Genomic DNA, 27,776 nt, shown 5'->3' with positions numbered 1-27,776 from the left:
TATTTTGATGGCAAACAAAACGCCGCGCGAACTCTGTCTCTGACTCACATGTCTACACACACAGACACACACACACACACACACACACACACACACACACACACACACACACACACACACACACACTCACAGTTGTATCTAGATGAGCAAAACCTTGGAAAAATCTTGCACCTGTAGCAGCAGCATAAGTATTCATCTCTTTTCTGTATTGTAAAGTTGTAACGCTCCTGTTGTTAATCGTATATGTATGACTCTGTGTGTGTGTGTGTGTGTGTGTGTGTGTGTGTGTGTGTGTGTGTGTGTGTGTGTGTGTGTGTGTATGTGTGCCGACGTTACTCGTGTTGTTATTCAGTATGCCAAAGAAAGATACTAATTTTATCCATCCATCCATCCATCCTTCCATCCAACACTATCCATTCCTACCATGTCATTTCGCCCTCAGTGCTCCCTTCCGCGCTCTCTGTTGTTCATCACTTTCCTTTATTTGTCTTAACAGTGTCCTCTCTCCCTCCTTTCTTCTTTATTTTTCTTTCGTTTTTATCGTTACTATGATTATATCACCAACCTTATCTTCTTCTTCTTTCTTCTTTTTTCGTTTCTTGTTCTTGTTCTTGTTCTTGTTCTTGTTCTTGTCCTTCTTCTTCTTCTTGTTCTTGTTCTTCTTCTTCTTCTCCTCCTCCTCCTCCTCCTCCTCCTCCTCCTCCTCCTCCTCCTCCTCCTCCCCAACAACAACAAATTTCAACACCACACACTCAAAACGTTCGTAACATCAGCAGGAATTAATTAAGGGAAGGAAACAAGATGGCCGACTTGGGAAACCATTTACTAATCATCTCATTCTGTTTACAAATCTTCCTTTGCTTATAATTATCTTCTTATTTTACTTATCGGTTCTTAATTTCTATTCCTAATTATTTTCTCTTAACTGTCGCGGTTTTGTTTTCCTGTTTTCTTTTTTTTTTTTTTTCGTGTCGTTGATTTCTTGTGTCTCAGAGTATATTTACCTGGTGGCTCTGTGGTATTGTGCTCGCCTCGTAGCGTAGTAAAGGTTGCCGATTAAGGGTTCAATGCCTCACGCTAGTTTTCTCAGTGGGAGAGGTAGCGCCTTCTCATCGTAACTCTTCGTCGGTTTTTTTTTTTTTTTTTCGCGCGTTGCTATAAATCACTTCTATCCTATGAGTTTTTTTTTTATTCTGCTTTTATCTTAGTACATATGTATTCATTCGTTTGTCTGTTAACAGTTATACGTTTTTTTTTTTTTTTTTGCGTTTTTGTAACTCGATTTTAGGTACTTATTTATTATTTTTTTTTTTTTTTATTTTGCTTTATCTTAGTATATATTTATTCACTAATCTATCTACATGACAGTTTTAGCACCATTTCCTTATACACGTTAAACGGAAACCAAACTCGTCCTTCAGATTAGGCTCTAACACTCCTACGTATAATGAGGATGTGGGATTGCCATTCTCAAACACTCCAGCGTCTTGCCTCCACTATGTTTACCAGGCTGTTATCTCGATTCTAAAGACTTTTCATAATTCTAGTGATAACTTAACAAGGATCCTTTGGCAGTGAGAAAAACAACATTCAGTAGAAACCCTACTAATTATCTTTCTGACCTTTGAGATCGCACTTACGAAAGAACAAAGCTTTTTCAAAATAAACCAGTGCTTCAGTGTTTTATGCGAGGTCTGGACAGGGGCTTGTATTCAGAAACGTATTGTGCTGCCATCAGAACTATTATCAAAGCCACAGGGATAACTTTTCAGGCTCTCATGAGTATTTTCCCCTTCTAAATGTTAAATCCTGTCAAAACGTTTGCTAGACATCATGAAAACACCCTTGGAAACCCCAGTAACTTCCAATACAGCCTGATATAGCAAGTCAAGATGCCGAAATTTTTGGGGGGTATTTTGCTCCTTCATAAAACTGAACCCTTGTCAAAAGCGACCCCTAGAATCACGAAAACACACTTCAAAATCCAAGCAACTTCCAGTACAGCCTGATATAACAAGTCGAGATTAGATGCTGGGATGTAAGGATATTTTACCCCTTCATAATACTGAATCCTCGTCAAAACGTTCGATAGAATCACGAAAACACCCTTGAAAACCACAGTAACTTCCAATACAGCCTGGGGTAAAAAAGTCAAGATAAGATGGTAAAAGGTTTGAGTCTGTGTAGCTCGATGTTCCTCAGTACTGGTCATGTGTCCCTTCACGGCCTTGTGTCACCGGGGTTTCCAGCAGACAGAGTGCATACAGCAGTTTTCATTATTAAAGAGTGCACTTCGACTCTCATTCTCTCAAATCTGTAGTGACTCAGTGTGATTAAAATATACTTTGCGTTAGTTTTTTTTTTTCTTACTGTTTCTGCTTCTTTGTTATAAGTCTCTCTCTCTCTCTCTCTCTCTCTCTCTCTCTCTCTCTCTCTCTCTCTCTCTCTCTCTCTCTCTCTCTCTCTCTCTCTCTCTCTCTCTCTCTCTCTCTCTCTCTCTCTCTCTCTCTCTCTCTCTCTCTCTCAATAAATGTTCAAAGACCAGCTCATCACTTTTATGTCTTCTCCCTCTTTAACTACTACTACTACTACTACTACTACTACTACTACCTTTCTTGGTCTCTTCTGCGTTTCCAGCTCTCTCTTTACATGTTATCCTCATCTCTGAATACGAAGTAAATTTGGAAAGAAAATGAAGACGAGGTGAAGAGAGGAGGAGGGAGGAGAAAGAAAGAGGAGGAGGAGGAGGAGGAAAAAGAGGAGGAGGAGAAGGAGAAGGAGGAGGGGGAGGAGGAGGAAAGTCCGCATGAAGGATAAGCACCAAGAAAGCTTTTATTGAGTAACACAAGCATTGAGGCTTGAGAGAGAGAGAGAGAGAGAGAGAGAGAGAGAGAGAGAGAGAGAGAGAGAGAGAGAGAGAGAGAGAGAGAGAGAGAGAGAGAGAGAGAGAACTTAAGATGAATTAGCTACTTAGTTGAGGTTACGTTGAAATTAAACCAGAAACTTCAGCCTTACACACACACACACACACACACACAGACGAGGAATCAGTTTGTACTCTGTCTAGACGCAGAAGGAGGAAGATGGGAGTGAAAGGCAAGGAAGAGATGAAAAGGCAAAATGAAGACTCTCTCTCTCTCTCTCTCTCTCTCTCTCTCTCTCTCTCTCTCTCTCTCTCTCTCTCTCTCTCTCTCTCTCTCTCTCTCTCTCTCTCTCTCTCTCTCTCTCATAGTAGTAGAGAGGACGTGAGGAGGAAGAAAGTGAGTGTTTGTACCTAGCACTCTTTTCCCACTCCTCCTCCTCCTCCTTCTCCTCCTCCTCCTCCTCCTCCTCTTCCTCCTCCTCCTCCTCCTCCTCCTCCTCCTCCTCCTCCTCCGTTTTCCTACCCTTTCCTCCTCTTACTCCTATTACTACTACTACTACAACCACTACTTCTGTTAAGCACTACTACTACTACTACTACTACTACTACTACTACTACTACTACTACTACTACTACTACTACTACTACTGTTACTACTAATAGTGCTATTAATACTACTACTGTTGCCACTACTACCATTGCTACTGCCAAACTACTATTATCACAACAACAACAACAAAAACAATAACAAGAACAACAACTTCTACTACTACTTCTACTACTACTACTACTACTAGTAGTACAGCGAGGAAAGACATAAGTATAGGGAATGTGTTCTGTGGGAGGGGAACGTGAAGGAAGGAAGGGAAGATGGAAGGAGATGGAAGGCTTAAGCTGACGGGTTAGTCACCACCACCACCACCACCACCACCACCACCACCACCACTACCACCACCACCACAACCTGAGTCAGCCAGTTCCCGTCGCGTGCAAATATCCCTTTAAGAAAGATATACTGTGAATGTATTAAATATATAGGAATTGTTCCTCGAAAGCCACCTTCCTTGGCGTACGGGTTGATTTCGGCGCTCATTTTACTAATGGAGGCCGTGTGTGTATGTGTGTGTGTGTGTGTGTGTGTGTGTGTGTGTGTGTGTGTGTGTGTGTGTGGATCTGTGACTATAACACTCATATTAAAAAAAAAACGCTTTGCTCTCTCACCACGACAATTTTCTAAGGCCACAGAGATGATTAGTCGGCTTCTCAAGAGTATTTCTCCTGCTGAAACTGTAGAGATCTTGTTAATCTGTCACTAGAACCGTAAAAACATTCTTAAAAACCAGTGTAGCTTCAACCAGAGCCTTTGGAAAGAAGTGGGTGTGTGGCGCAGAAATGTCTCAGAATAATGTCTCAAGACGTGTAAATGAATGTATAGGTGACGATGAGAGTGAGTTTGGCGGCGTTGGGACGGCTGGAGGGGTGAGTAAGGTATCGGGGGAAGGCAAGAGGACCAGGAGGAGGAGGAAGAGGAGGAGGAGGAGGAGGAAGAGGTCGTGGTCGTGGTGGCGTACTACTTACTTACCGCCACACCAGGACGAATCGACGGGTGGCGTGTGGCTCGCCTGGCATGCCCCCCCTCGCGTGTGGCCGCTCCGCAATTTTCACCTTCGAGTTATGAATGGTGAACGTGCAAGCGACGGTGGTCTCGACTAAACCCTGGTGTGTGTGTGTGTGTGTGTGTGTGTGTGTGTGTGTAGGGAGGGTTCGTGTTATGCGTAGTACATGTTCCTCACCACCATATCATCATTTCGTTGTAATTAAGCAAGGGTTTGGCGGCGAAATACGTAATGAAAGGGTGAGGCACAAGCCACTACCGCCACCACCGCCAATAGTAGCCCCGCTTTTTGTTTTCTGAACGCCGATAGTTTACCTTCCTTGTTTTTTTTCTCACGGAACGCTTATGAGTCACGTATGTTTTTTGTCATCACGACGGTGCTTTGGACGTCCGCTGTAAATGGTGGTGGTGGTAGAAGCTGTACACGTGATCCTAGGGACCATATTCTCATGCACTTCTACGCCGCAGCTCTACTACATTCAATAGGCTCTATATGTTGAAGTTACACAGGTATTTAAGTATTTTATAATAATAATGATAACAATAATAATAATAATAATAATAATAATAATAATAATAATAATAATAAAAATAATTTTCACATTATTTTCTAACGGAAAAAACAGTCTTGAGAACCCGACTGATCATCTCTGTTGCCTTTGAAATTACTCGTGGTGAGAGAGAGAGAGAGAAGCGTTGTTCAATACGGGCCCAGTACTCGTAGCGGTCTGGGGTTGTGGTTCGCGTCATTCTCGTCAAACGCGACACGTGTTTCCATAGCCAAGGAATGAAAACTTGGTGCAGCGTCCACCCGGGAGTTAAGTGCAGCCGTTCTCCTCCCGCTGGCTTCTTGGCGTAACTTAATTTATACTTCTTTTAAGAGTTCCCGTGGTGTTTTTCTTTTCTTTTTTTTTTTTTTTTCTTTTTTACTACACTTTCAAAATTTAAGTCGGGTGGTTTAAAGACGCGAACGCTCACTTGCCGCACCAGCCATGGGAGAGGACGAGCGGCGGAAAGGATGGTGTGGGTACCGAGGCCTCCTCCAGCAGGGTGTCCCCGTAGCCAGGTGACGCGAGCTTCTATAAGAACTACACATGTATGAGTCGATAATAGTTTGAGTTGACGGAAGTACACATTGTTGTCTGCTCCGTGGGGTGGACAGAATGTGGCACAGGCTTTTAATGCTTTCCGTTCTATCTGCCTTTTTTTCTCTGCTCTCTTTCTTATTTTACTCATGTATAAGTCGATGTGTGTACCATTTAAAAACAGTAAGGTGGACATTTTTTTTCTTTTCCTTATATTTCTCTCTTTTATCTTCTACTGTTTTCTCTCTTTATTTCATCATATTCCACTCCTCCATATCCTTCTCTTCCCTTACTCTTCCTTTTCTTGCCATATCCTTTTTTTCTTTTTCTTTTTTTCTTTTTCATCTACTTTTACTTTTTTACGCTTTTTTTTCTCTCTCTCTCTCTTTTCCAAGCTCCCCTCCTCCTCCTCCTCCTCCTCCTCCTACTTCTCTCCCTCTTCCGCCTTCCTGTCTGCGGCAAGAACAAGGCTGTACCGCTCACAAACCATTACGAAACATGGAAATGCACAACCGTTCATCAATCTTTTAGCGACACACAGACACTGATCCGTCTTGCTCGCGGTTTTCTTCAAGGTTTTTTCTCGCGCACATGTGTCTGTTAGTAACGCCACTTAACGCGCTCCGCCCTGACATCCCTAACCTGAAGGTCCGCCCTCGTTGCTGTCACTGCTCTTGGTGTCAGGGAGAGAAGTTTATTGGTTCTTGGAGGCGAGGAGATGTTGCTGTCTTGAAAGGAAAGGGGGCGACGTTTGGTCAGGAGTAACCACGGCAGCATCACACTTCCCAGCTTCTGGAAATACAACAAATCCACATCAGAAAACAGATTGGGAGTCTTATCTATGCTTTTAGCAGCCTTTTTTGGAAGCTACTGTATATTTTTTCTTATTTATGATTTCAGTATCGTGGTTCATTCACTGATGATACAGTCATTGCTAAACTAACACTAAGGGAAATGTGAAGAAAATATGGGAGAAACACTCAAGAGAACCCGACTAATCATATCAGTGGCCTTTAAAAAATAGTCCTGGTGAGAGTACAAAGCGCTTGAAAACACAGGCCACCGTACTAACACTTGCGTCAGACCCAAGGTACAACTGCCTGGAGGTGGTGACGCGTCTCCCCGCTACACACCCTCACCGGGGCTGCCGCGGAGGCACAATCTCGCGAGGGATCTGACGCGGTGGGTTTTGTGAGGTCGTGGCCCGGAATCAAGAGGGATATTTCACCTGGCCCGTGAAATATGACCTTGGTGCTGGAGGCTCCTCGCAACATAACATCACGAGAAATTTAGAAAAGAAAAATAACACGGAATTTGTCGAGGAGCTGATGTGGTGTTATGTGCTGACAACGAATATTGTTCCAGGAAATGAGGCGGGGAAAGAGTGGCAAGGAAGGGAGAGGGGAGAGAGGGGGAGAGGGAGGGAGGGACCGCATACTACCACCGCCACTTACTACTACTACTACTACTACTACTACTACTACTACTACTACTACTACTAGTGTCGAATTGATCAGCGTGAATTTAATGCCTGTGTAGTGCGACGTGGCCCATCCAGCGTGAACACCGGCCTGCAGGTAACGCGGAAGTGGCGTGGAAGACACCGGAAGTCTGTACCTGCAGCAACCTATCGAAAAAATATTAACAGGAGGGAAGATCATCAAACTATGACACCTAGAGTGGTGTCGTGAGAGTGACGATGTGAGGAGGGAGTGTAGGCGAGTGATTTTGTTCCGGCATTAATGGTTGATGAAGGGACGGTGGGAATTGCTGAGTCTAGGTTTGGACAGGGGTGGGAGAGGAGGAGAGCAAGGGGTGAAGTCTTAATAACGTAATTTATTCTTTACATTAATTAAATTAAAGTAATTAAAAAATGTTGATATCTTAATTAGGTCAAGCTGCGGGTTTGTTGTTCGATTCAGGAACTTTTTTTTTTCTGAACGATCGTCTATTGTGTACATATATGTATAAAAATCAGACGTTAGCTTCGCCAATACAAGTTACGTGGTGCGTTTGTCATTGCCTCACGTGCGTGCTAATGACTGCCAAACTCTACACTACTCATACTCGCGTCACACCTTCCTGTCTTCACGCGCATATTAGTCACACCGTCACACACTGTTCAACTCGTACCGGCGTCACACCTTCCTCTCCCCATCTTAAGTCTTCGATCCAAGTGCTGTGTTGTGTCCCGAAGGTCCCTGTGCCCGGCCTGGGGACGAACGGGTGGTTCACAGGCCAGTATTCAGAAACGCTTTGTTCTCTCCTCACCACGACTATTTTCAAAGGCCACAGAGATGGTTAGCCGGGTTCTCAAGACTGTTTCTCTTGTTAATAATGTAGAAACCTTGTTAATCTGTCACTGCAACCGGAAAAATACTCTTAAAAAACATGTAACTTCAACTAGAGTCTTTTGAATATGGTGGAGGTGCGGCGAGGAAGTATTTCAGATTTTCAGGTTTAGTGTACCGGGCTGTGTTGGACTGGCCTCTTGCTGCGATGTATTTCACCTCGTGTGTCATAAAATCCTGCGTCTTAGCTGCAGTAATAGCGCGAATGTCAGACCGCGAACCGTCTCTCCATCCTTCCCTCCTTCCCTCCTTTTAAATCGGTTTGGTTTCTCATCAGGACTATTTTCAGATGCCACAGAGATGCAAAGTCGGGTTTTCATGTGTATTTTTCCTACTGATGATGCATAATCCTTGTTAAACCATTACTAGAGCCATGAAAACCCTTAAATCATGCCCTCCCAAAGATCTATCAGTAAAGCATGAGACAAGACCCCGAAAAGTTTGAGATTACGGACCTAATCTTGCGTCGTGATTGTAGTACTGTACACACGCATAAGAACCATATCCGTCCATCCTGCCTTCCTCTTCACTCTTCCCTTCACCCCATCGCATAGAGACACCGATTAACGTACCTTTGTCGCACACGGAACCAGAAAAACAAGAGGAAAACTGAAGGTGTGAGTCGCCAACATACACCAGATAAGGTGATTGTGCGAATATGCGAGGGGCCACTAAAGGGAGGCATTCTGAGGGGCAGAGGCACGAAAAAGTGAGTACCATCATGCAATGCGAGGGTAATAACTGCTGTTCTTTTTATGTTACCAGGAAATCAGTGTAGGGAATGGGAAGGAAGGTAATCATCTAGCGTGCTCACTCCTGCGCCGGGGACTGTACGGATTTTCATTATTTCTCTACGTTATTTGACGGACACCCTTCCATCAGAGGACTTAATGGTGCAGTAATGTCAGTAAAGAGCTTCTAATTTGTGGTTACTTTGTAATTCATGACTATACAGTCTCGCATATCACTGAATAAATAACTACTGTTTTAATTCGATAGCTTAATGTTTTAATCTTACTTTACCCTCTGAAGGTGACGGCAGTTTGGCTTTATAACAAACAATGTTCGTACCTATTATGACACTGAGAATCTAATGGTCTTAAGAGTATCTAACATTCTTGTCTCATCATAACCAGCGGTCTTAATATTTCTTTTACCTCCTGTTCTCTACTCGTGCTCTCTGCAACACGTGGTCTTCTGCAATACTTAAGTTCCATGAAACGGCAGGTGTCAGGTTGTATCGTTGAGTAAGTTAACATTGATTCGGTTGGAACTGACTCTCTGTGCAGCGTTATCACCCACGCGTTATTCTCGCTTCTCCTTACCTCGAAACCGTGGTGTTAAAAGGAAGTGTGTGCGTGTGTGTGTGTGTGTGTGTGTGTGTGTGTAAGTTAGTGGGCGGGTGAATGGGCTGGTGGCATAAACACTACAAGTACATTTAAAAGTTACACAAGTACTGTACTACAAATCAACAATCTCCTGACATTCGTTGGAAAGATACTCTATAAACTAAACGTGTGTGTGTGTGTGTGTGTGTGTGTGTGTGTGTCTTTCCATCTTATCGCGTGTGGCACAAGGAAGGGCAGCCGACAGCGAACAGGGGACTTTCCGCGCCGCGTGAAGCAGTGCGATGCCGCGCCTCGAACTGCCGTCCGCCTGAGCCAGCCACCACCACCACCGCCATCACCACCACTGCCATCACCACCACCACGCTCGCTGCCGCTAATGTCCCTCACGCCATTTCCTAATTAGGCAAAACTTGGAATCGATTTTCATTACTATTACATGTTTTTGTCGCGGCGGGGCGTTGAGGCAAAAAAAGAGGAAGGTGGTGGAGGGAGTCAAGGGAAGGGAAGGAAAGAAGGAAGAAAGGAAAGAAGGGAATAGAAGAAGGGAGGGAGGGAAGGAAGGGACGTGGTGGTGAATGTTGGCTGAATCGTGTCTTTCCTTGAGCGTGTTTGCGTGGTTATACCCAAGCACACACACACACACACACACACACACACACACACACACACACACACACTTGCAAGTTTTATCGTATCTTCACCAGCAGAGAGAGAGAGAGAGAGAGAGAGAGAGAGAGAGAGAGAGAGAGAGAGAGAGAGAGAGAGAGAGAGAGAGATCAAAGGGAAAAAAATAATCTTGGGCAGTTTCCTCTGGTATTTCCTCTCCTCTAGCAGAAGGAAGCAAGTCAAGGAAGTAAAAGGGAAGAGGAAAGGGGGAGGGGAAAGGAGGAAAGAGGAGGGGACGTGATGGTGTGTGGGAGGGAGAAGCAGAGATGACCTTCAAATCGATGGGGAAAAAATAAATAATGATTCAAATGGAGGGAAATTCAGAATGGCGCGGAACGGACTCGACTTTTTTCTTTTCCTTATTGTGTGTGTGTGTGTGTGTGTGTGTGTGTGTGTGTGTGTGTGTGTGTGTGTGTGTGTGTGTGTGTGTGTGTGTGTGTGTGTGTGTGTGCAAGCGCGCGCGCGTGCGTGTGTGCATATGTGCGTGAGTCTTATTATTCATGAAAATAGTGACGTTATTAGATTCAGTGAGAAATTTTACCTTTCTGATTCTGAGTGTATGACTACTACTACTAGTACTACTACTACTACTACTACTACTACTACTACTACTACTACTACTACTACTACTACTACTACTACTACTACTACTACTACTGCTACTACTACTACTACTACTACTGACTGTGTATCAGTCTTAGTAAAAGCACAAACAACAATAGCAGCAGTAGCAATATTAATTTTAGCAGCAGCAGCAGCAGCAGCAGTAGTAGTAGTAGTAGTAGTAGTAGTAGTAGTAGTAGTAGTAGTAGTAGTAGTAGTAGTAGCAGTAGTAGTAGCAGTAGTAATAGTAATTCGTATAATAACACCTGAGTAAGGAATGAACCAACATGATTGTTCCCGTCCTGGCGGTCTCTCCTTGGACTTAAAAATAATTTTCCTCGTACGTAAATGCAACGCACAACTGAGTATTCTTTCTCACACACCACCACCACCACCACCACCACCACATACCTCCTTCACCTCCATCCCCTTCCTCTCTAACTCTAACTCACGATCACCCCGAACCAACGCACAAAATTCCCTTCCCTCACCTATAACTCATTCCCTGTACCTCACAAATCACTCACTGTCCCTCATCCTATCGTCTGTTTCTTCCCTTTTAAACCCTCTTCGTCTCCTCACCATTCCTTCCTTCACCATCCATCTCTGCTCTCCTCTACACCACATGCACCCATCAACGTCTCTCCTGTTTTTCCCCAACGCGCTTCTTTCCACCACCACTATCTTCAGCCGCAAGAGGTCGCGAGCGTCGTGTCAGTATCGTGGAGGACAGAGGGTAAGGGAGAAAGGGTCCCAGGGAGGCTAAATTAACTTGCGTGTGGCGTTGGACAAAGAAACAAGAACTGATGGTTGTCCTTGGCCCGTGAGAGAGAGAGAGAGAGAGAGAGAGAGAGAGAGAGAGAGAGAGAGAGAGAGAGAGAGAGAGAGAGAGAGAGAGAGAGAGAGAGAGAGAGAGAGAGAGAGAGAGAGAGAGAGATTTGGGTACATATACAGTGTTGATAGGTGTGTTTTTTTTCTTTCTTTCTCATTGTCCCTTTCTTTTCTTTCATCCTTATCCTCCTCCTCCTCCTCCTCCTTGTTCTTCTTGTCGTCCTTGTCGTCGTCGTCGTCGTCCTCCTCCTCCTCCTCCTCCTCCTCCTCCTCCTCCTCCTCCTCCTCCTCCTCCTCCTCCTCCTCCTCCTCCTCCTCCTCATCTCCTTCACTCTATTCTTCACTCCTTTTTCATCTCTTTCTTTCCTCCAACTCTCATTTTATCTTTTTGCTTCCCCAATCCCACAATAATTCTTTCCATCATTCTTCCCTCTTATTACTCTCTCTCTCTCTCTCTCTCTCTCTCTCTCTCTCTCTCTCTCTCTCTCTCTCTCTCTCTCTCTCTCTCTCTCTCTCTCTCTGCCTCCATATCACCGCGATCACCATGCTGGGGAAATACTTGGCCATTCCAACTAATTACACGTAGTTTGAGATAGTGACTCGTGACACATAATATACGAGGTGCTGGGAGGAGCAGGAGGAGGAGCAGGAGGAAGGAAGGACATGCAACTGTAATGTGGAAACTAACCAAGGCAGCGTGTGGTGGTGGTGGTGATGGTGGTGGGCATTATTGAGAGATTACATCCCATGACGCAAGTTGCATTTGGAGGGAAAGTTTGCCAAGTAGTAGTAGTAGTAGTGGTGTACCGTGTCTCGTTTCAGGAATAATGAGTGTGTCTGTGTGGTTGTCTCTGTTTGTGTGTCTTGAGAGAGAGAGAGAGAGAGAGAGAGTGAGAGAGAGAGGAAGGGGGGTTTCCCATTACTTGGAACTTCTGAAATTCCCTTGTATAGGCTTGAGAGAGAGAGAGAGAGAGAGAGAGAGAGAGAGAGAGAGAGAGAGAGAGAGAGAGAGAGAGAGAGAGAGAGAGTAGGGACACGGTTTTCCCACTTACCTGTAACTTGCAAAATCTCATTGACTTTGGCCGCGCTTGGAGACTTTGGCCGCTCTTGGAGACGCCACAACTCCACCGCTCAGTCTTACCACAACCACCACCACCTCCTGCAGACAGCCAAAGTCCCGCGGTAAACGAGGTTCCGCGGTAGATGAAGTTCCGCTGTAGTCGAGGTTCCACTGTAGTCGAAGTTCCACGGTAACCAATGTTCCGCTGTAGTTGAATTTCTACACCAATCGAAGTTATTTAGTTGAGGTTCCGCGGTAGAGGAGGTTCCGCTGTTGCCGTAGCGTTATTGGCAGCAATTTTTTTTTTTTTTCCTCCTTCTGTCTTTCTTTTTGTGTGAACTTTAATCGCGTCAAGCCTTGTCCTCACTGTACTGTATTTCCTCCCGCCAAGAGAGTCCGTCACGTCAGTCTTCAGTAGTACATACACGCGCCTGGCACCCGCTCGTCGTGTTCGCCGCGGCTCACAGTCAGAGGTGAACTAGGGAGTGCGGATCGGGGAGCTTGCCAGAACCGAGACATTCACTCCTCCTTCATTCTCTAGTTAACGAACGCAGCACTCACACACAGGCAAGTCTTCCCTCACTCACTGCCACGCTCGCTGCTGCTGTTGCTGGTCCTCCTCGCTCCTCGCCTTGCTACCTGACGACGAGTGTGTGTGTGTGTGTGTGTGTGTGTGTGTGTGTGCGACGTGTCAGGTTTTCATGTGTGTAACTCACTGTCATGTGTACGTACGTGCCTTGTTGATATTTGACTGTGTGTGTGTGTGTGTGTGTGTGTGTGTGTGTGTGTGTGTGTGTGTGTGTGTGCGTGTGTGTGTGTGTGTGTGTATGTGTGCGCGTCTGACATGCATTCACATCCAGTTACAAATATACCCTCTCTCTCTCTCTCTCTCTCTCTCCTCTCTCTCTCTCTCTCTCTCTCTCTCTCTCTCTCTCTCTCTCTCTCTCTCTCTCTCTCTCTCTCTCACACACACACACACACACACACACACACACACACACACACACACACACACACACGAGGAGCAGCAGACTAAAGAGGAACATAATGAAGCCACAAAAATTTGAAAAGCTGAGGTAAAAAAGGAAAAGTCAGGAGCATGTGACTCTCTCTCCAATTTTTTCCATGTCGTTGAAGCCTCAGCCGGTGTCGCCCATCCCCTCCCTCAGGCTGCACCGGGGGTCATTATTATCAGCATTCTTTTATACTTACGCGGTCTTATCTTATCCACGGCGAAGTGAAGGGGATGCGTGGGTGGTGGTGGTGGTGGTGGTGGTGGTGGTGATGAGTGTTGCTTGTTGCTTTTTTTAATGATTGAGTTTTTTTTTTTTTCGTTTTTTTCTGGTTTCCCGTTTTCAAATTGGGATGGGTGCGAAATGTTTTTTTATTTTTATTTTTTTTTTCGTTTTATTTCTTGTTTTCCTCGTGCTTTTAATGGTTATTGGTATTTTTTTTCTTCTTCTTTTTGTTCTTTTTTCAATTTGGTGGTGACAATTATTATCTTTTTTTTTAACTGGTTCCTTTTGTTTCTTTTCGATATTAGTTATGGAAGTTGATTTTTTTTTTTTTTTTCTTTCCTTTTTTTTTTTGTTGTTGTGATCTTAGTTTTTTTTTTTTTCTCTCTCTCTTTTTTGTAGTGATTTCACTGGTTCACGTTTTTCCTTTTCGTTTCTTTTCACTAGAGATTGTATTGGTTCATAGTTGTTGTTCTTTTTTTTCTTTTTTTCCTCGTGATTGTATTGGTTCCTGTTCTTCTTTTTTTTTTCCTTTTCTCAATATGATGATGATTATTATTACATTTTCTGGTTCCCTCTTAAAATTGATTACGGATGTAGAATTTTTGTTTTCTTTTCTTTTCTCTTTTTTTTTTTCGGAAGTGGCGATGGTAGTGATGGTGATGGGTAGTGTGTTTACTCGTGTGTGGGGGTTTTAAAGCGTTTTCTTCATAGCTAGCTGTCGTGATGGGTGACTGACTTAATGTTGTTGCTGTTGCTGTGATTGTGGTTTCTGGAGCGGCTTAAGGTAATGAGCGTGTGTGTGTGTGTGTGTGTGTGGTGGGAGACGTGAGATATAATAAGGTAGAAAATGGAAAACTAACAAGGAAAAAAAAAAAGATAATAAAAAGAAGAAAGGAAGAAAGAAGAAGTAATTTTGAAGATATGAAGAGAGAAAGAAAAGACAAAGAGACAATGGAAGAAAGAAAAAGAAAGATGAGGAGGAGGAGAAGGAGGATGAGGAGGAGAGAATGAACAAGAAAAAAAAAAAAACAGGGTGATGACTGTGAATGTAAACAATATTATTATCATCATCATCATCATCATCATCATACAAGAAAGAGAAACACCAAAGACAAAAAAAAGATAGTAAAGAAAAGGCAACCTCACCACCACTATCACCACCACCACCACCACCACCACCCTTCCCCTCAAGTGTTCCTTATTACTAACAGACTCACAGCATCCCCTCCCTCCCTCCCTCCCTCCCTCCCTCCTCCTCCTCCTCCTCCTCTTCCTCCTCGTCCTTCTCCTCCTCCTCTTCCTTGCAAGCAACGTACATCTGGCAGAAGCATGTGACGTGTCGTAATCAATATGACCACACCTGATGGCCATACACACACACACACACACACACACACACACACACACACACACACACACAAGTATCAGCATCATTATCATCACTACCACCACGGTTACTTGATGACAACAACAACAGCAACAACAACAACAACAACAACAACAACAACAACAACAACAACAACAAAAACAACAACAAAATACTAATTGCTTATAAGTTGTACAGGCTGCAGTTAGATAATGATGGTGATGATGAAAATGATGATGATGTAGAAGAGGAGGAGGAGGAGGAGGAGGAGAGGAGGAAGAGGAGGAGGAGGAGGAGGAGGAGAAAAAGTAACAACACATGAAGGAAGGTGAATAGGAACAAGATGAGGAGAAGGGAGAGGAGTAGGGCAAGTAAAATGAAAAGAAGCGGGAACAGGAGGAGGATAATATGAAGAAAAACATCAATTAATTTCCCCTTACATGAACATCTAATGGACATTTGAGGACACCTTAATTCAATAGAAAAAAAATAGACATTGAAGGAACAAGAACTCATTCAGGGAGACTAGGAGCGATCTACAGTATAAGGCGCTGAAGTAGAGAGTAAAAGTGTTCTGGGAGGAGCAGGAGGAGAGGGAGAAAGACGTCTGGATCAGTATTCAGAAACGTTCCGATCTCTTACCACGATTATTTTCAAAGGCCACAGAGATGATTAGCCGGGTTATCAAGAGTGTCTCTTCTGTTAGCATAGAAATTCTATTAATCTGTCACTAGAACCATAAAAACACCATTAAAAAACTAGAGCCTTTTGAAAGTAGTCGAGGTGCAGTGCAGAAGTGTTTCAGAATATGAACCCTGCCTGGTCAGACACATACGAAGAGCAAGTGGCAGGTTTCTTTCTTGTTGTAGTAGAGTGACCTCGCTGTATCGACACACGGTTGCTCATCGACTCGCATGCCTCACCTCTAAATATTTCATTCATATAATATACTGTACTTTATTTCTGAAGTTTGTCACCAGAATGGACACTAGTGTGAGAATGTCTTCGATCGTTCTAGGAAAATGTAACTTCTCAGCGCTGGAGTTCTGGGTCGGTGGAGGTGGAGGAGGAGGAAGAGGAGGAGGAGGAGTAGGAGGAGGAGGAGGAAGGTTATAGAAGTCTGTGCAGGTGGGGGAAGTTGAGGACAGGGAGAGTGGGGAAGAGGAGGAGGAGGAGCAAGAGAAGAAAGACAGGCAGTGTTATGAGGTGGAGGTGGTACAGCAAGGTGAGGGTTTGTTGGAAAACGTGAGGGTGCTGGGTCGTGGGTGGCTGAGGTGGTGGCAATATTGGATGTGTGTGCGAGGGTGAGGGGAGGAGAGGAGAGGAGGGGATGAGGATGTGAGGCATGGAGGGGTGGAGGGGAAAGAATGTTGTGTTTTGCGAAAGTGTTTTTGTGTCATCGTAATATGCAAGGCGAGGCACCGTCAATAACCTGATGTTGTGCTCTCTCTCTCTCTCTCTCTCTCTCTCTCTCTCTCTCTCTCTCTCTCTCTCTCTCTCTCTCTCTCTCTCTCTCTCTCTCTCTCTCTCTCTCTCTCTCTCTCTCTCTCTCTTTGTGTGTGCGTATCTGTGTGCATATATATATATATATATATATATATATATATATATATATATATATATATATATATATATATATATATATATATATATATATATATATATATATATATATATATATATATATATATATATATATATATATATATATATATATATATATATATATTATACTTATTTATGTGTTTATTCATTTATTCATTTATATATTTATCACTCTATTGGTATTGTCCCTCCCCTGGCCCCCAATAGTGCTTTTGTTCTATAAGTTTTCTTCTTTATCATGTAGTTACTTTAGTCATTCATAATAGATATAATAATAATAATGATAATAATAATAATAATAATAATAATAATAATAATAATAATAATAATAATAATAATAATAATAATAATAACGGAAAATTAATATGTTGCTTCATAATTTTTTTTACAATATGAACATATTTAGTTGATCAATCACTCTAAATATTCAAATTTTGTTACTTTTGTCAAATTTGTAGACAACTTTTCATGGAAGACCAAGAAGCAGTTTTGATTAGTAAATACACCACTATGTGTGTGTGTGTGTGTGTGTGTGTGCGTGTGTGGGCGTGCGCATGTGCGAGTGTGCGTGCGTGGATGTGTGCGTGTGTGAAAGCACGTGCCGCACATGACACACGAATGAAATAAATAAACAAAACGTCTTCTTGGTCTGTTCACGAAAAGGAACTAGCTGTAAAGTTGACAAAAATAATGCCCCCTAATGCTCCAATGACCCATGATGACCTGTTTGCAGCCCGGCTTCCCTCCTCCCCCTCCATCTTCACCTCCGACGAATACCGGGCCTGGATGAGTCGCGCGCCCTCCACCAGCGCCATCTACGAGAGGATACGTCAGTCCCACGAGACGCTCCGAAGCCAGCGGGGAGGCCTGAGGTTCACTTACAGCGCGGACAACCTCACGGACAAGAGCAGAGATGTGAGTACTGTGCTCGTAACGGTGGTAACAGGGGCACGGTGGTGGTAGTGATGGTAGGGGTGGTGAGGTCTTTGGCGTACTTTTGCGCAGACCGTTTTAGGTACTATGGCCTGCAGTACGCGGTGGTGTTTCTTTGTCTTCGTTAGAAAGCCATTAGAAGTGTTGAAGCTGCTGGTGCATGCTGTAATATTTTTCACCGCTTCTTAATGGGAAATAAGCAGTGTTTCTTTGTGTTTGTTGTCACGTGCAGGTAGGTAAGTCCGACACGTGCTTTTCTTTGATTGGCACGAAGACCAAATGTAATCGAAAAAGAGCTTTGTTTTCCGATCAGGACTATTTTCAGAGGCTGCAGAAAGGAGTAGTTGGGTTCTCGTGAGTGTATTTTTTTTTTCTTTAATGAAGGTACAGAACCCTTGTTATAATATCATTAGAATCATAAAAACTACCTCGGAAACCCCAATAACTCCAACTAGAACCTTTGGAAAGTAGTCTGGGTAAAGCACCGAAACATTTGAGAATGCGGTCCCTTCTTGTGTTCATCCCGCCCCTTATGCCTGGCTCGGATACGTGCGGTGGTTACGATGCAGCGACTATCACACAGCTTCGTACCCAAAGGACCCAGAGGGGGAAGGGGGGAAACAGAGAGTGGACCCAAAATGTTCCTCTAAGTGGACGAGGGCCAATGACCTCTGCTGGGTAAGGTGGGGATGCCATGAACTGACGGCGGCACTCCAGCTATTGAGGCGTATTCTTAATCTTTTCACTATTGTTTGTTACATCTTCCTAATTTCTAACCAATCCTGAGACATCTTCTTTTGTTCTTCAGCCATCGCCAAACTTTGTACTAGCTGGAAATTGCAAAATCTATTCTTTTCATCACCCTCTTTCATGTGGATGCTTGTAAGGATTCTACATGTTGCTTTTAGTGTCGTGAATTGTTGCATATCGCAGTGAAGGGTTAAATGCCTCGGTGTTTTATCTCGACCGCTTTTCAAGAGATAATTTCAAGACTGTTTTTCATTGTTTTAGTTTTAGTTTAGCAAATATTTTACATCATTAGTGAGAAAAACATCGTGAAAACCGTATAAATGATCAGTGTGGTCATTAAAAACAGTCCCGAGAAGAGCTCAGTCTTTAAGAATACGGACTGTGCATAACTAAGGCATTCTTTAACGTCTTGGCTTCTTTTTTCGTCTACCTTTTAACAAATTGTTGTGGAAGTCATTAGAGAATTTGAAGGGAGAGTACTGTTCATGATTCTAGTGATAATTTAATAAGGATTTTGTCATTAACAGAAAAAAAAAAAATCCATGAAAATCTGACTAATCGTGTCTATGGACTTTGGAAATCATTACGAAGGAACAAAGTCTAAAAATACGAGTGATCATGCTAATCTTTATCCATTGAGACAGGTTCTTGAATCAGTCATGAGAATTATTTCAATACGTTTTCCTCTTGACAAAGGCAAATCTTAGATATGAATAAATAAATAAATAAATAAATAAATAAATAAATAAATAGGAGTATGTATGAATTAAGTTAAATATGAAGTATTATGGGAGTCATTTAGCGAGAAGAGTCCACCTTTCTAATGCTATAAAGACTTGAGGCACCTTGCATTATTACGTATCATGACAACAAGTGCATTTTTACGTTTCATCCGGGTATGCTATTCCCCGATTTAATTTCCTTTCTATGTATGTTTGTTTGTCAAGTGTCAAAAGTTTTTTTTAATGATAACACTGTAACGCAAATGTATGAGGCTCTTTACACTTTATTTGTAATTTAATATAAGAAAGTTTGATCAGCGTAACAGCAACGCTGGAAGCAGTGGCAGGTATTGGCGCCTCACTATGGCACTCGTACGTACACCCCTTGCCTGAATTCCTGAACCGCCACGCATCTCTTCCCCATGCTTCTCATTCATCGCTACATCTTCTACATCTTTATTTGCCAGAATACATCGAGGAAACCTTATTGCAATAATGACCTACCGGTGAAACGTACTCTTTTTTCGCTGTACTTTATATACAGAGCTATTACTTGTGTTTCTGTGCATCCATGTTCCCGATTTTTGTGACTCAGCAGCAACCAGACTCTGTGATCCTGCTGCATGATCCAAGTTTCCTTCATCCATCCTCTTCTTTCACTCTATGCTAGCCACTGTTCGTCTGTTCCAGGACATCACATGAAAAATTCTTATTCCATCTCCTCATGTAGTTTTCTTTCCTGCCTTGCCTTCGCTGACTGTCCATGTATGTCACCCCATCACTCTACGCCTCCATCTGCCGTCTGGAATACGTGGATGGCCAAGTGTAGACCTACTGACCCTTATGGACGGCCAAGTGTAGACCTACTGGCTTCTTGCATATTCCCTTGTGTTCTGATTTTCTTACAATCTTATTTTGGTGATGATCTCTGAACCGGAATCCAACATTGCAGGAAGCGCCCTACTACATGCAGCGGCTGCACCTCGGGCCTGGCGCAGTAGGGGCGGCGGGCAGCGCAACACGGCAACTGGGACGACTTGAGGGTCAGTCCCGGCGGATGAGAGCGGCTCTAGAGGAAGCTCGAGGCGTTCCTCACCCTTCACCGACTCGAGGCAGACCCGCCCTCAGACTCATCGATATCAACCCCGCAGGTGAGTGAGCCCCTTCTGCAAGGTGGCTCTGTAGTGTGGTGTGCTGCGCTAACCTCTGTTGTGCTCTGTTCCCAAAACCCTCTGATCTGATAGCTTCTTGATTAAACCTGATGACTGACAGGTCCTCAGCAACTCAGAAGACTTCATATTGAGGGAACACAGAAGTGGAAATGAGTATCGGTTATTTTTGAGCTTCACTACCCAACGTTCAGTTCACGGCGTGAAGGTTGCTGGTTCGATCCTAGTTTACGGCGATTCGATCCTGGTTCACGGCGGTTTCTTGATGAGGAAGGGAGCGCTCTCTCTCTCTCTCTCTCTCTCTCTCTCTCTCTCTCTCTCTCTCTCTCTCACCTAACTACCCCCATATGATCTTGAGGCTGCATCATAATTCAGCTAATTTCCCTTAGACGTGGGCAGATACATGAATTCTTGTTGTTTCTCTCGCATCAACCATAGTGTTCTTCATACCTCGAAGTTAGGCACAAGAGTTCCTGCAAACGTATGCGGACTAGTGGTACGCCTCAGTGGTCGAGATGTGAGTGCGATGTTTTACTCCAGACAGAGAACGTGACTGTAGAAAATATAATGGAAATAAAGTCTACATATCCCCGTTTAAAAATAGTTACGATATGAATTTTTAAAAATGCGGTTATATATTATATTTTAAAACGATCCCGTATGTGTGGGGTAATTAATCTCTCTCTCTCTCTCTCTCTCTCTCTCTCTCCACACACACACACACACACACACACACACACACACACACACACACACGTACCAGTAGTATGATTTCCACCGAAAATCCATGGCTGTCTAATTACCGGTTTTTCCACCACAAATTCAGAGCGGAATTCATTCATGGTTTATTGCAGATTTACTGAAAGAGCGAGTATACCTGTTTATTCGAGAGCTAGGGAGGTCAGCTCGTCCCTTGTTTAGCTTTTGTTTTAACTCGCACTCCGAAGGTTACTTAGTGTGATTTGTAACTACTTCTAAACCTTGTGTCTTTGTTCCAATAAGAGGGAGGTGTTAAAGAGACTGGGATGGTGCTTCTAGAGAGCTCCATTATTGCTTTTATTCGTTAAGGACAGAATCGTGATTATATTTTTCAGTTTCCCTTAAAAATTTGCAGTAATTTTAATATTTGCAAGCGGTGACAGATCTAGTATTGCGCCAAGCTTGCACGGTGTTAGGCGGTACTCCAGTCTTCCCTTCTTCCGTCACATAGGACAGGATACTAATTATACCTTCAGTTTTCGTCCTAAATGTGTAATGTTTTTGAAGTCCTGCATTTCCACACAATAAAAAGACTAGTAATGTTCTGTGCAGGTCATTTGTTAAGAGATTTGAGTAATCTTACGTAGCTCTTACAAGTGGTCCTGAATGCCTGACAGTTCCCTTGCTGCTATGAACCAGAGTCTTACATTTAATTAAATGGTATGCTTTTAAACACCATCCTTCACGAATAGAGGTTTTCTATATCTTATGTTTAAATGCAGTAGCTTTGACACACTTATTGATTTTCCTTATGTTAACCAAGTATTATTGTAGTGATCAGATACACAGAGACCTCAGTATTAACTCGTAACCTGACAATCATTATAGTCACGACGCCTAAGGGTCTGTATTTTGTTCTCCCAGTCATCGCCGGCGAGGGACTCTCATGGTGAATCTGTCCCGCCTTCAGAGCAATTTTTTCAGTGTTCCTGTAAGATATATTTTAACTTGGTATCTTTAAACCCACAGCATATCTATCTTTTTCTTCTCTTTCAGAGTTCCTGAAGTACAAAGTGGGCGTGGGCAACATGGGCGGGGTGTCGGAGGGCGTGTCGGGCATGCTGTGGGTGCACCTGCTGGCCGGGCGGGGACTAAAGGCTGCAGGGCGGTCTGAGTTCCGGGACCTGTACTGCGTGCTGGAGTGTGACCGCGTGCACAAGGCGCGCACGGTGGTCAGGACGGGCGATCTGAACTTTGACTGGGACGAGACCTTCGACCTGGACCTCATAAATAACAAAGAGCTGGACTTTTTGATATACTCGTGGGACCCGCAGTTCAGGCATAAACTATGTTATAAGGGTTCGGTACACCTAGTGAGTTTACTCAAGGAATCTCCGCTGCATCAACTCGCACTAAAGATAGAGCCCCGGGGCACACTTTACCTCAAGCTGCGCTACACTCCGCCCCGTCAGGCCTTCCTCCGAACTCCGAGCGTGCGCAAAAATTCCTTGTTTGGAGTGGATCTAGACACGGTGTCCAATCGTGAGTCTGGCGGCGGCACAGTCCCGCTCATCATCGCCCGTTGCGTGGCCGAGGTTGAGCGGCGGGGCCTGGACATCATCGGCCTGTACCGGCTGTGCGGGTCAGCCACCAAGAAGCGCCTCCTCAGAGACGCCTTCGAAAGGAATCCTCGCCTGGTGGATCTGTCCTCAGACAACGTGCCGGACATCAATGTTATTACAGGTCAGTACCAAGCCTTGGATAGCGACCCTTCCATTTTGATGAAAACTTCAGTAAAGCAAAACTTTCTTTAACATACTTCACTATATCTAATTTTTCATCACTTGGAATCAATTAGGGAAAATGTTCTGTCATTCAGCCTCAGGATGGAGTGAATGGCTAATTACAGGACAAGTGTGAAATACAGTGTTGCTTCAGACAGAATAGCATTTAGTTTTGTATGATCATGTATCGTTTTATCCAGCCGCCATGAACTGGTGGCAGTGTAAGCTACAGGGAATCGTTTAGCACGAGTGCAACCAATGACAGACAATTTTTTTACGAGTACATAGCCACAAAGAAAAGGTAGCGCTCTTGTCACTCTGTCCCTGTCTTTGTTCCCGAACTTTCCTAGTTTCGGAAAATGGTGTGGGAAGAAAACCGGGACAGTGTGACACAGGAATGAGGGAGAGAAAATATAGTTATAAAAGATATTTCCTCAATTACGATTCTTCTGTAACTCGCCAAGCCTCCTCTGAGGTCCACATAAAAGAGCAGAGGTGATGTAGAGGTGACATGTGCAGTACCATTCTGAGTCTCGATTCGTATCAATGACCGCCCCATGTTGGAAAAGGTTGATGGCCTTGGTGGTGGTGGAAGATAGGAAGACTTTCTCAGGATCCAGAAGACTAATAAAATCCTCTCGTCCCTCATCGCTGCATTTCTTCACCAACGCACTCACAGTCTTTTCATTTTCAGTAGTTATGCGTCTTATTTTTCAATGTTTCACCATTCTAGTGAACATTTTCCAGGCATCACACATCACCTCAATAGAACACTGTTTAAAACAAGCAGCCGTTTTGTTAACCGAAGCAAGGAGCTGTCACAAAAGATAACTTTCATGATGTCAATATTTCAAGCACTGAATCCTCTACTCTATGCTTTCAAAAACATATGAGGGTCTGATCAAAGTTGTCATGTAGTTATTTTCTCCCGGCAGATTTTTCAAACCGAGAAAGGGCAAGTTGCCAGTTTATGCAATGTGACGCTCGCGTATGTGTATGGTTTTCTGGCGTTCAATTGTTTAATATCAACCATAAATTATTTGTTACAGACACACTGTACTTTAAAAGTTAAGTTCAAGAGAATGTTGATATGTAACCGTGGAGGAACATATCCTGAGAAAGTAACAAGATTCTTTAGGTAAAATACAACGAGAAACTGAATAGCGGTTGTTGTTAACTTGAAGGGCAGCATACGGCTTACTTTGTGGTCGTCAGAAAGTGAGAATAGTACAGTTTTGTCTTTTCTAGAGAGCTATTTCTGAGACTGTGGCTCGAAAGAAAATAAGTGTCTAAACAACTGTATAGGTAATTGTTACAAAAAATACTTGTCAAGCAGTAAAAAAAATTCTCTCTCTCTCTCTCTCTCTCTCTCTCTCTCTCTCTCTCTCTCTCTCTCTCTCTCTCTCTCTCTCTCTCGTCTGACGGAGTCTGACCAAGAACAAAACAAAAAAGAAAAAGAAATAATAATAATAATAATAATAATAATAATAATAATAATAATAATAATAATAATAATAATATGCCACTCACAGAAAAATAAATAAATAAATAACATTAACCTTGCAGTCAGTGTCTGTGTCGTCCTCACTAACACCCTCGCCTTGCTTGCAGGTATCCTGAAGGACTACCTGCGGGAGTTGCCGGAGCCTCTGTTCACCAAGTGTTTGTATCAGATGCTGGTGGACGCGCTCACTGTCATGCTGCCAGACGACCCGCAGGGCAACGCTAAGCTCATGTTCTCCATCCTCGACTGCTTGCCCAAAGTTAACAGGGTGAGTCAAGTGAGTCGTGCCTGCGTTACTATCACTCTATTTTTGTGATATACTGAGGGTGCTGCCATACTGTAGATACTTAGCTTGTTGTGGGATCAGATTGTTGTTGTTATTGTTATTACTGTATTATTTTTATTGTCTTTTTTCTTCTCAGTCTCGTTCTTCTTTGTTCTTTTCCTTCTTTTTTTTCCTCGATCTCGTTCTCCTCGTTCTCGTTCACATTCTTTTCCCCCATTCTCCTCCTTCTCCTCCTCCTCCTCCTTCTTTAGCAAATTTTACACTTTTCATTCCTTTCCTCATTCGTTTAACCACTTCCTTCATTCCTTCCCTAATTCTCTTACTGTACTTAATTCATCCTTCCAACCCCTCCCTCCCTCCCTCCCTCTCTCCTTTCATTCCCCATTGTGCACCTCTTGCTGTAAATAACATGATCATTACCATTTCTTGAAGCAAATCAACATATATTTTTAACCCGTACATCTATTTTCATCCCTTCATTAACCCTTCTGCCTATGCACCTGCCATTAACATTGATAAGTGCTTCTCTTTTCTCATTTATTTTTCTATTTTCTCATCCATAAAATCAACAAGTTTTTTTTTCTCTCTCTCTTTATTTTCTCTCCTCATTGAACCCTTCACTCACCCTCTTGCAATACTCTAAAACATGGCCAAACATGCGCGCCTCTCCTCTTTTTCCTCATTTAAACTCTTATTTCATCATTGCAAATAACACTAGAACCAAACACGCAAACCACTCCCCCTCTTTTTCCTCATATAAACTCTTCTTTCACCACTTCCTTCACTCATTTAAACTCTTCCTTCACCGTCAACACGTGCCTCGTCCCCTCCTCCTCAGATGACTTTGTTCCTGCTGATGGATCACCTGCGGCTGGTGGCGAGTCAGTCTGAGCGCAACAAGATGACCACACAGAACCTGGCCATCTGTTTCGGGCCTGTGTTGATGCTGCAAAGTGAGAGTGAGGATCCCATGGACTTCCACCAGCCTATTAGTATTCTCAAGTTCCTTCTCGACCTCTGGCCCTCCAAGTCAGGTAATGTCTTCCTCGTCTTGTCTTCGCTTCTTGTCGCCTCACTTTGTTTCCTTATGGTCTTTTGTGTGTGTTGTCTCTTTGTTGTTGTGTCTTGATCAGTCAGTCATTCAGTTTGTTTGTTTGTTTGTTTGTTTGTTTTTCTTTTCTTCATTTTTATCTTTTTTCTCTGTCTTTCTTTCTTCCTTTCTGTCATTTCTTACCTCACTTTCTTGATTCTCATTTTGCATTTTCATTTCTCTTTCTTTTCATTTCATTCCTTCACTCTTTTTTTTTGTCTTTCTTTTCCCTAATTTCCTTCCTTCCTTCATTCATTCATTCATTATTCTCACCTTCTCGTACTTTCCTCCTTCACACCTACATTTATCCTTCATTTCTCCTTCCGTACTCCATACCTCCGTACCCCTACTTCCTTCTTTCATGTTTTATTTTATTCCTGCCAATCACTAGTTATTCTTTTCTTCCTTCTTATCCTTCCTGCATTGTTTTTTTTTTTCTCGCTTCCTCACACAAAAAGACATTCCTTTGTATTATTATTGTTTTCTTTCATATGTTGTTATTTCATGCGTTGTATATTAATGTGCTTATATTTGTATCACGTGTGTGTGTGTGTGTGTGTGTGTGTGTGTGTGTGTGTGTGTGTGAGGGAGAGAGAGATTTGTTTTATATTCCATTGCTAATTAAGTCCAATGTCACTGTTTCCTTTTTATCTTAAAGATAACATCAGTTGTGGTTTTCTTTTTTGTTTATTCTCTCTTCATGGTTATTTTATTATCATTCATATTTTATTTTATTTTTTATCTCTCTCTAAATTTACTTTTGACAATGTATTGATTTTTCTTATATGTACTTTTATTTTACAGTGCTATTTCCCTGTGTTCTTATTTCTGCTTCACTTTATTTTTATTTTAGCCATTACGTTTAGATAATTATTTTTTGTCTCTGTACTATTTAATTTTACTTCGTTTGACCTTTTTTTTCAGGATTTTTTCAGTCTGTCTTAAACTCCTGCTTATTAAGATGTGGTTATGTGAATTTATCTGTTGTATCTTTTCTTTCTCTTTATTTTAGCTTTGTTTTATTTATTTTTAAGATATTTAAGTTTTTTACCTACCAATTTAGACAAGTTTACTTTTAACTCATTACAATATGCATTTTTCTTTCTTTCTAGGTTTGCTTCCTTTTATACGACTTGTTTGCTTCATTCACTTTAGTTTACTCCTTGCGTGTGCACAAATCTGTCCATTCTTCTTGAATCTTTATCGAGTTCTGTATCTTTTTAAATTATTTTAACTTTTTTTTATCTTATTTTTTTTAGATAAATCTACCTTGAACTCCTATTAAATTGTGGCTGTGTGTGGATTTCTCTTCACAGACTCACGAGGTTGATGATCCGAAGAGTGTTAGTATGTAAAGAGATACTAGCTAGTTGGTAGAGGCGCGAGGCAGCTGGTCCTCCAGTGCCGGGGACGCCAAGTGAGCCATGCCACGTCACCTTGTACTCGCTTTCAGGCCCAGATTCTGAAACACTTCTGTGCAACACCTTCGCTACTTTCAGAAGGCTCTAATACGGGTTTTAAAGGATGTTTTTAGTGACAAATTAACAAGATTTCTACAAAACTAAAGGAAGAAACAGTCTTGAGAACCCGGTTAATCATCTTTGTGGCCTTTGAAAATAGTCGTAGTGAGAGAGCTAAGCGTTTCTGAATATGGGCCTTAGCCATGTCAAGCGTATCGTGCTAAACTATAAAGTATCGTACAGTCACGGTCAGAAGTCAAGTAACATAACGAACTCCTTTTCCCTGTTTTCAGTCTTCCCTCAGTCTTAAATCATCTGATCTACTAAGAATCTATCAATCAGATTTTGTAAGGAGACTGTCAGCAGATCAGACAACTTAAGGTGGAGGGAAAACGCAAAACATTCTGGACATGAGTGCGGCAGCTTGTTACTTGACTTCCGACCATGACTATACTTAGGAAGCTGCTACAGACATGCCAAAGACACCCAAGTTAATGTAGGCTTTCTCTCCTCCCTTGTACTGTATCCCGAATGCAACTCAGAGTACAGAAAGCACCAATAATGAGCTTGTTTCACCGAGGGAGAGTAATTGCCATGATTTCCTGGGCATGTGGACAAGTACAAGTATGTTGGCCGTTCAGGTACAACTAACCTACATAAGCCAAGCTCCTCGTAGATGCTGGTGATGAAGGAGTAGGGAGCGGTACTGTAGCATCCTTAGTAGTTTCCCTCACCTCGCCCCGTGCG

The 27,776-nt window shown here is 42.8% G+C and overlaps 1 protein-coding gene across 11 annotated transcripts in view; it reads left to right on the top strand.

Annotated features, from left to right (window-relative positions):
• Positions 1-27,776, top strand: part of LOC135107577 (rho GTPase-activating protein 100F-like) — a 149,012-nt gene that overhangs the window by 112,248 nt on the left and 8,988 nt on the right. For 8 of the 11 annotated variants that reach the window (XM_064017589.1, XM_064017590.1, XM_064017591.1 and 5 more), the window contains 5 exons: positions 17,366-17,547; positions 19,990-20,188; positions 21,962-22,648; positions 24,301-24,470; positions 25,318-25,513. In XM_064017589.1, the coding sequence (XP_063873659.1) occupies positions 17,366-17,547; positions 19,990-20,188; positions 21,962-22,648; positions 24,301-24,470; positions 25,318-25,513 (1,434 nt within the window). Of the gene's footprint in view, positions 1-17,365; positions 17,548-19,989; positions 20,189-21,961; positions 22,649-24,300; positions 24,471-25,317; positions 25,514-26,885; positions 26,987-27,776 lie in introns of all 11 variants that reach the window. The other 3 variants (XM_064017596.1, XM_064017587.1, XR_010271833.1) reach the window with 2 other exon arrangements.

The sequence above is a fragment of the Scylla paramamosain genome, chromosome 15 (genome assembly GCF_035594125.1).
Source record: "Scylla paramamosain isolate STU-SP2022 chromosome 15, ASM3559412v1, whole genome shotgun sequence".
In the NCBI taxonomy this organism is placed as follows: Eukaryota; Metazoa; Arthropoda; class Malacostraca; order Decapoda; family Portunidae; genus Scylla; species Scylla paramamosain.
Note: the sequence above shows the minus strand (reverse complement) of the source record. Positions and strands in the feature narration are given on the sequence as shown.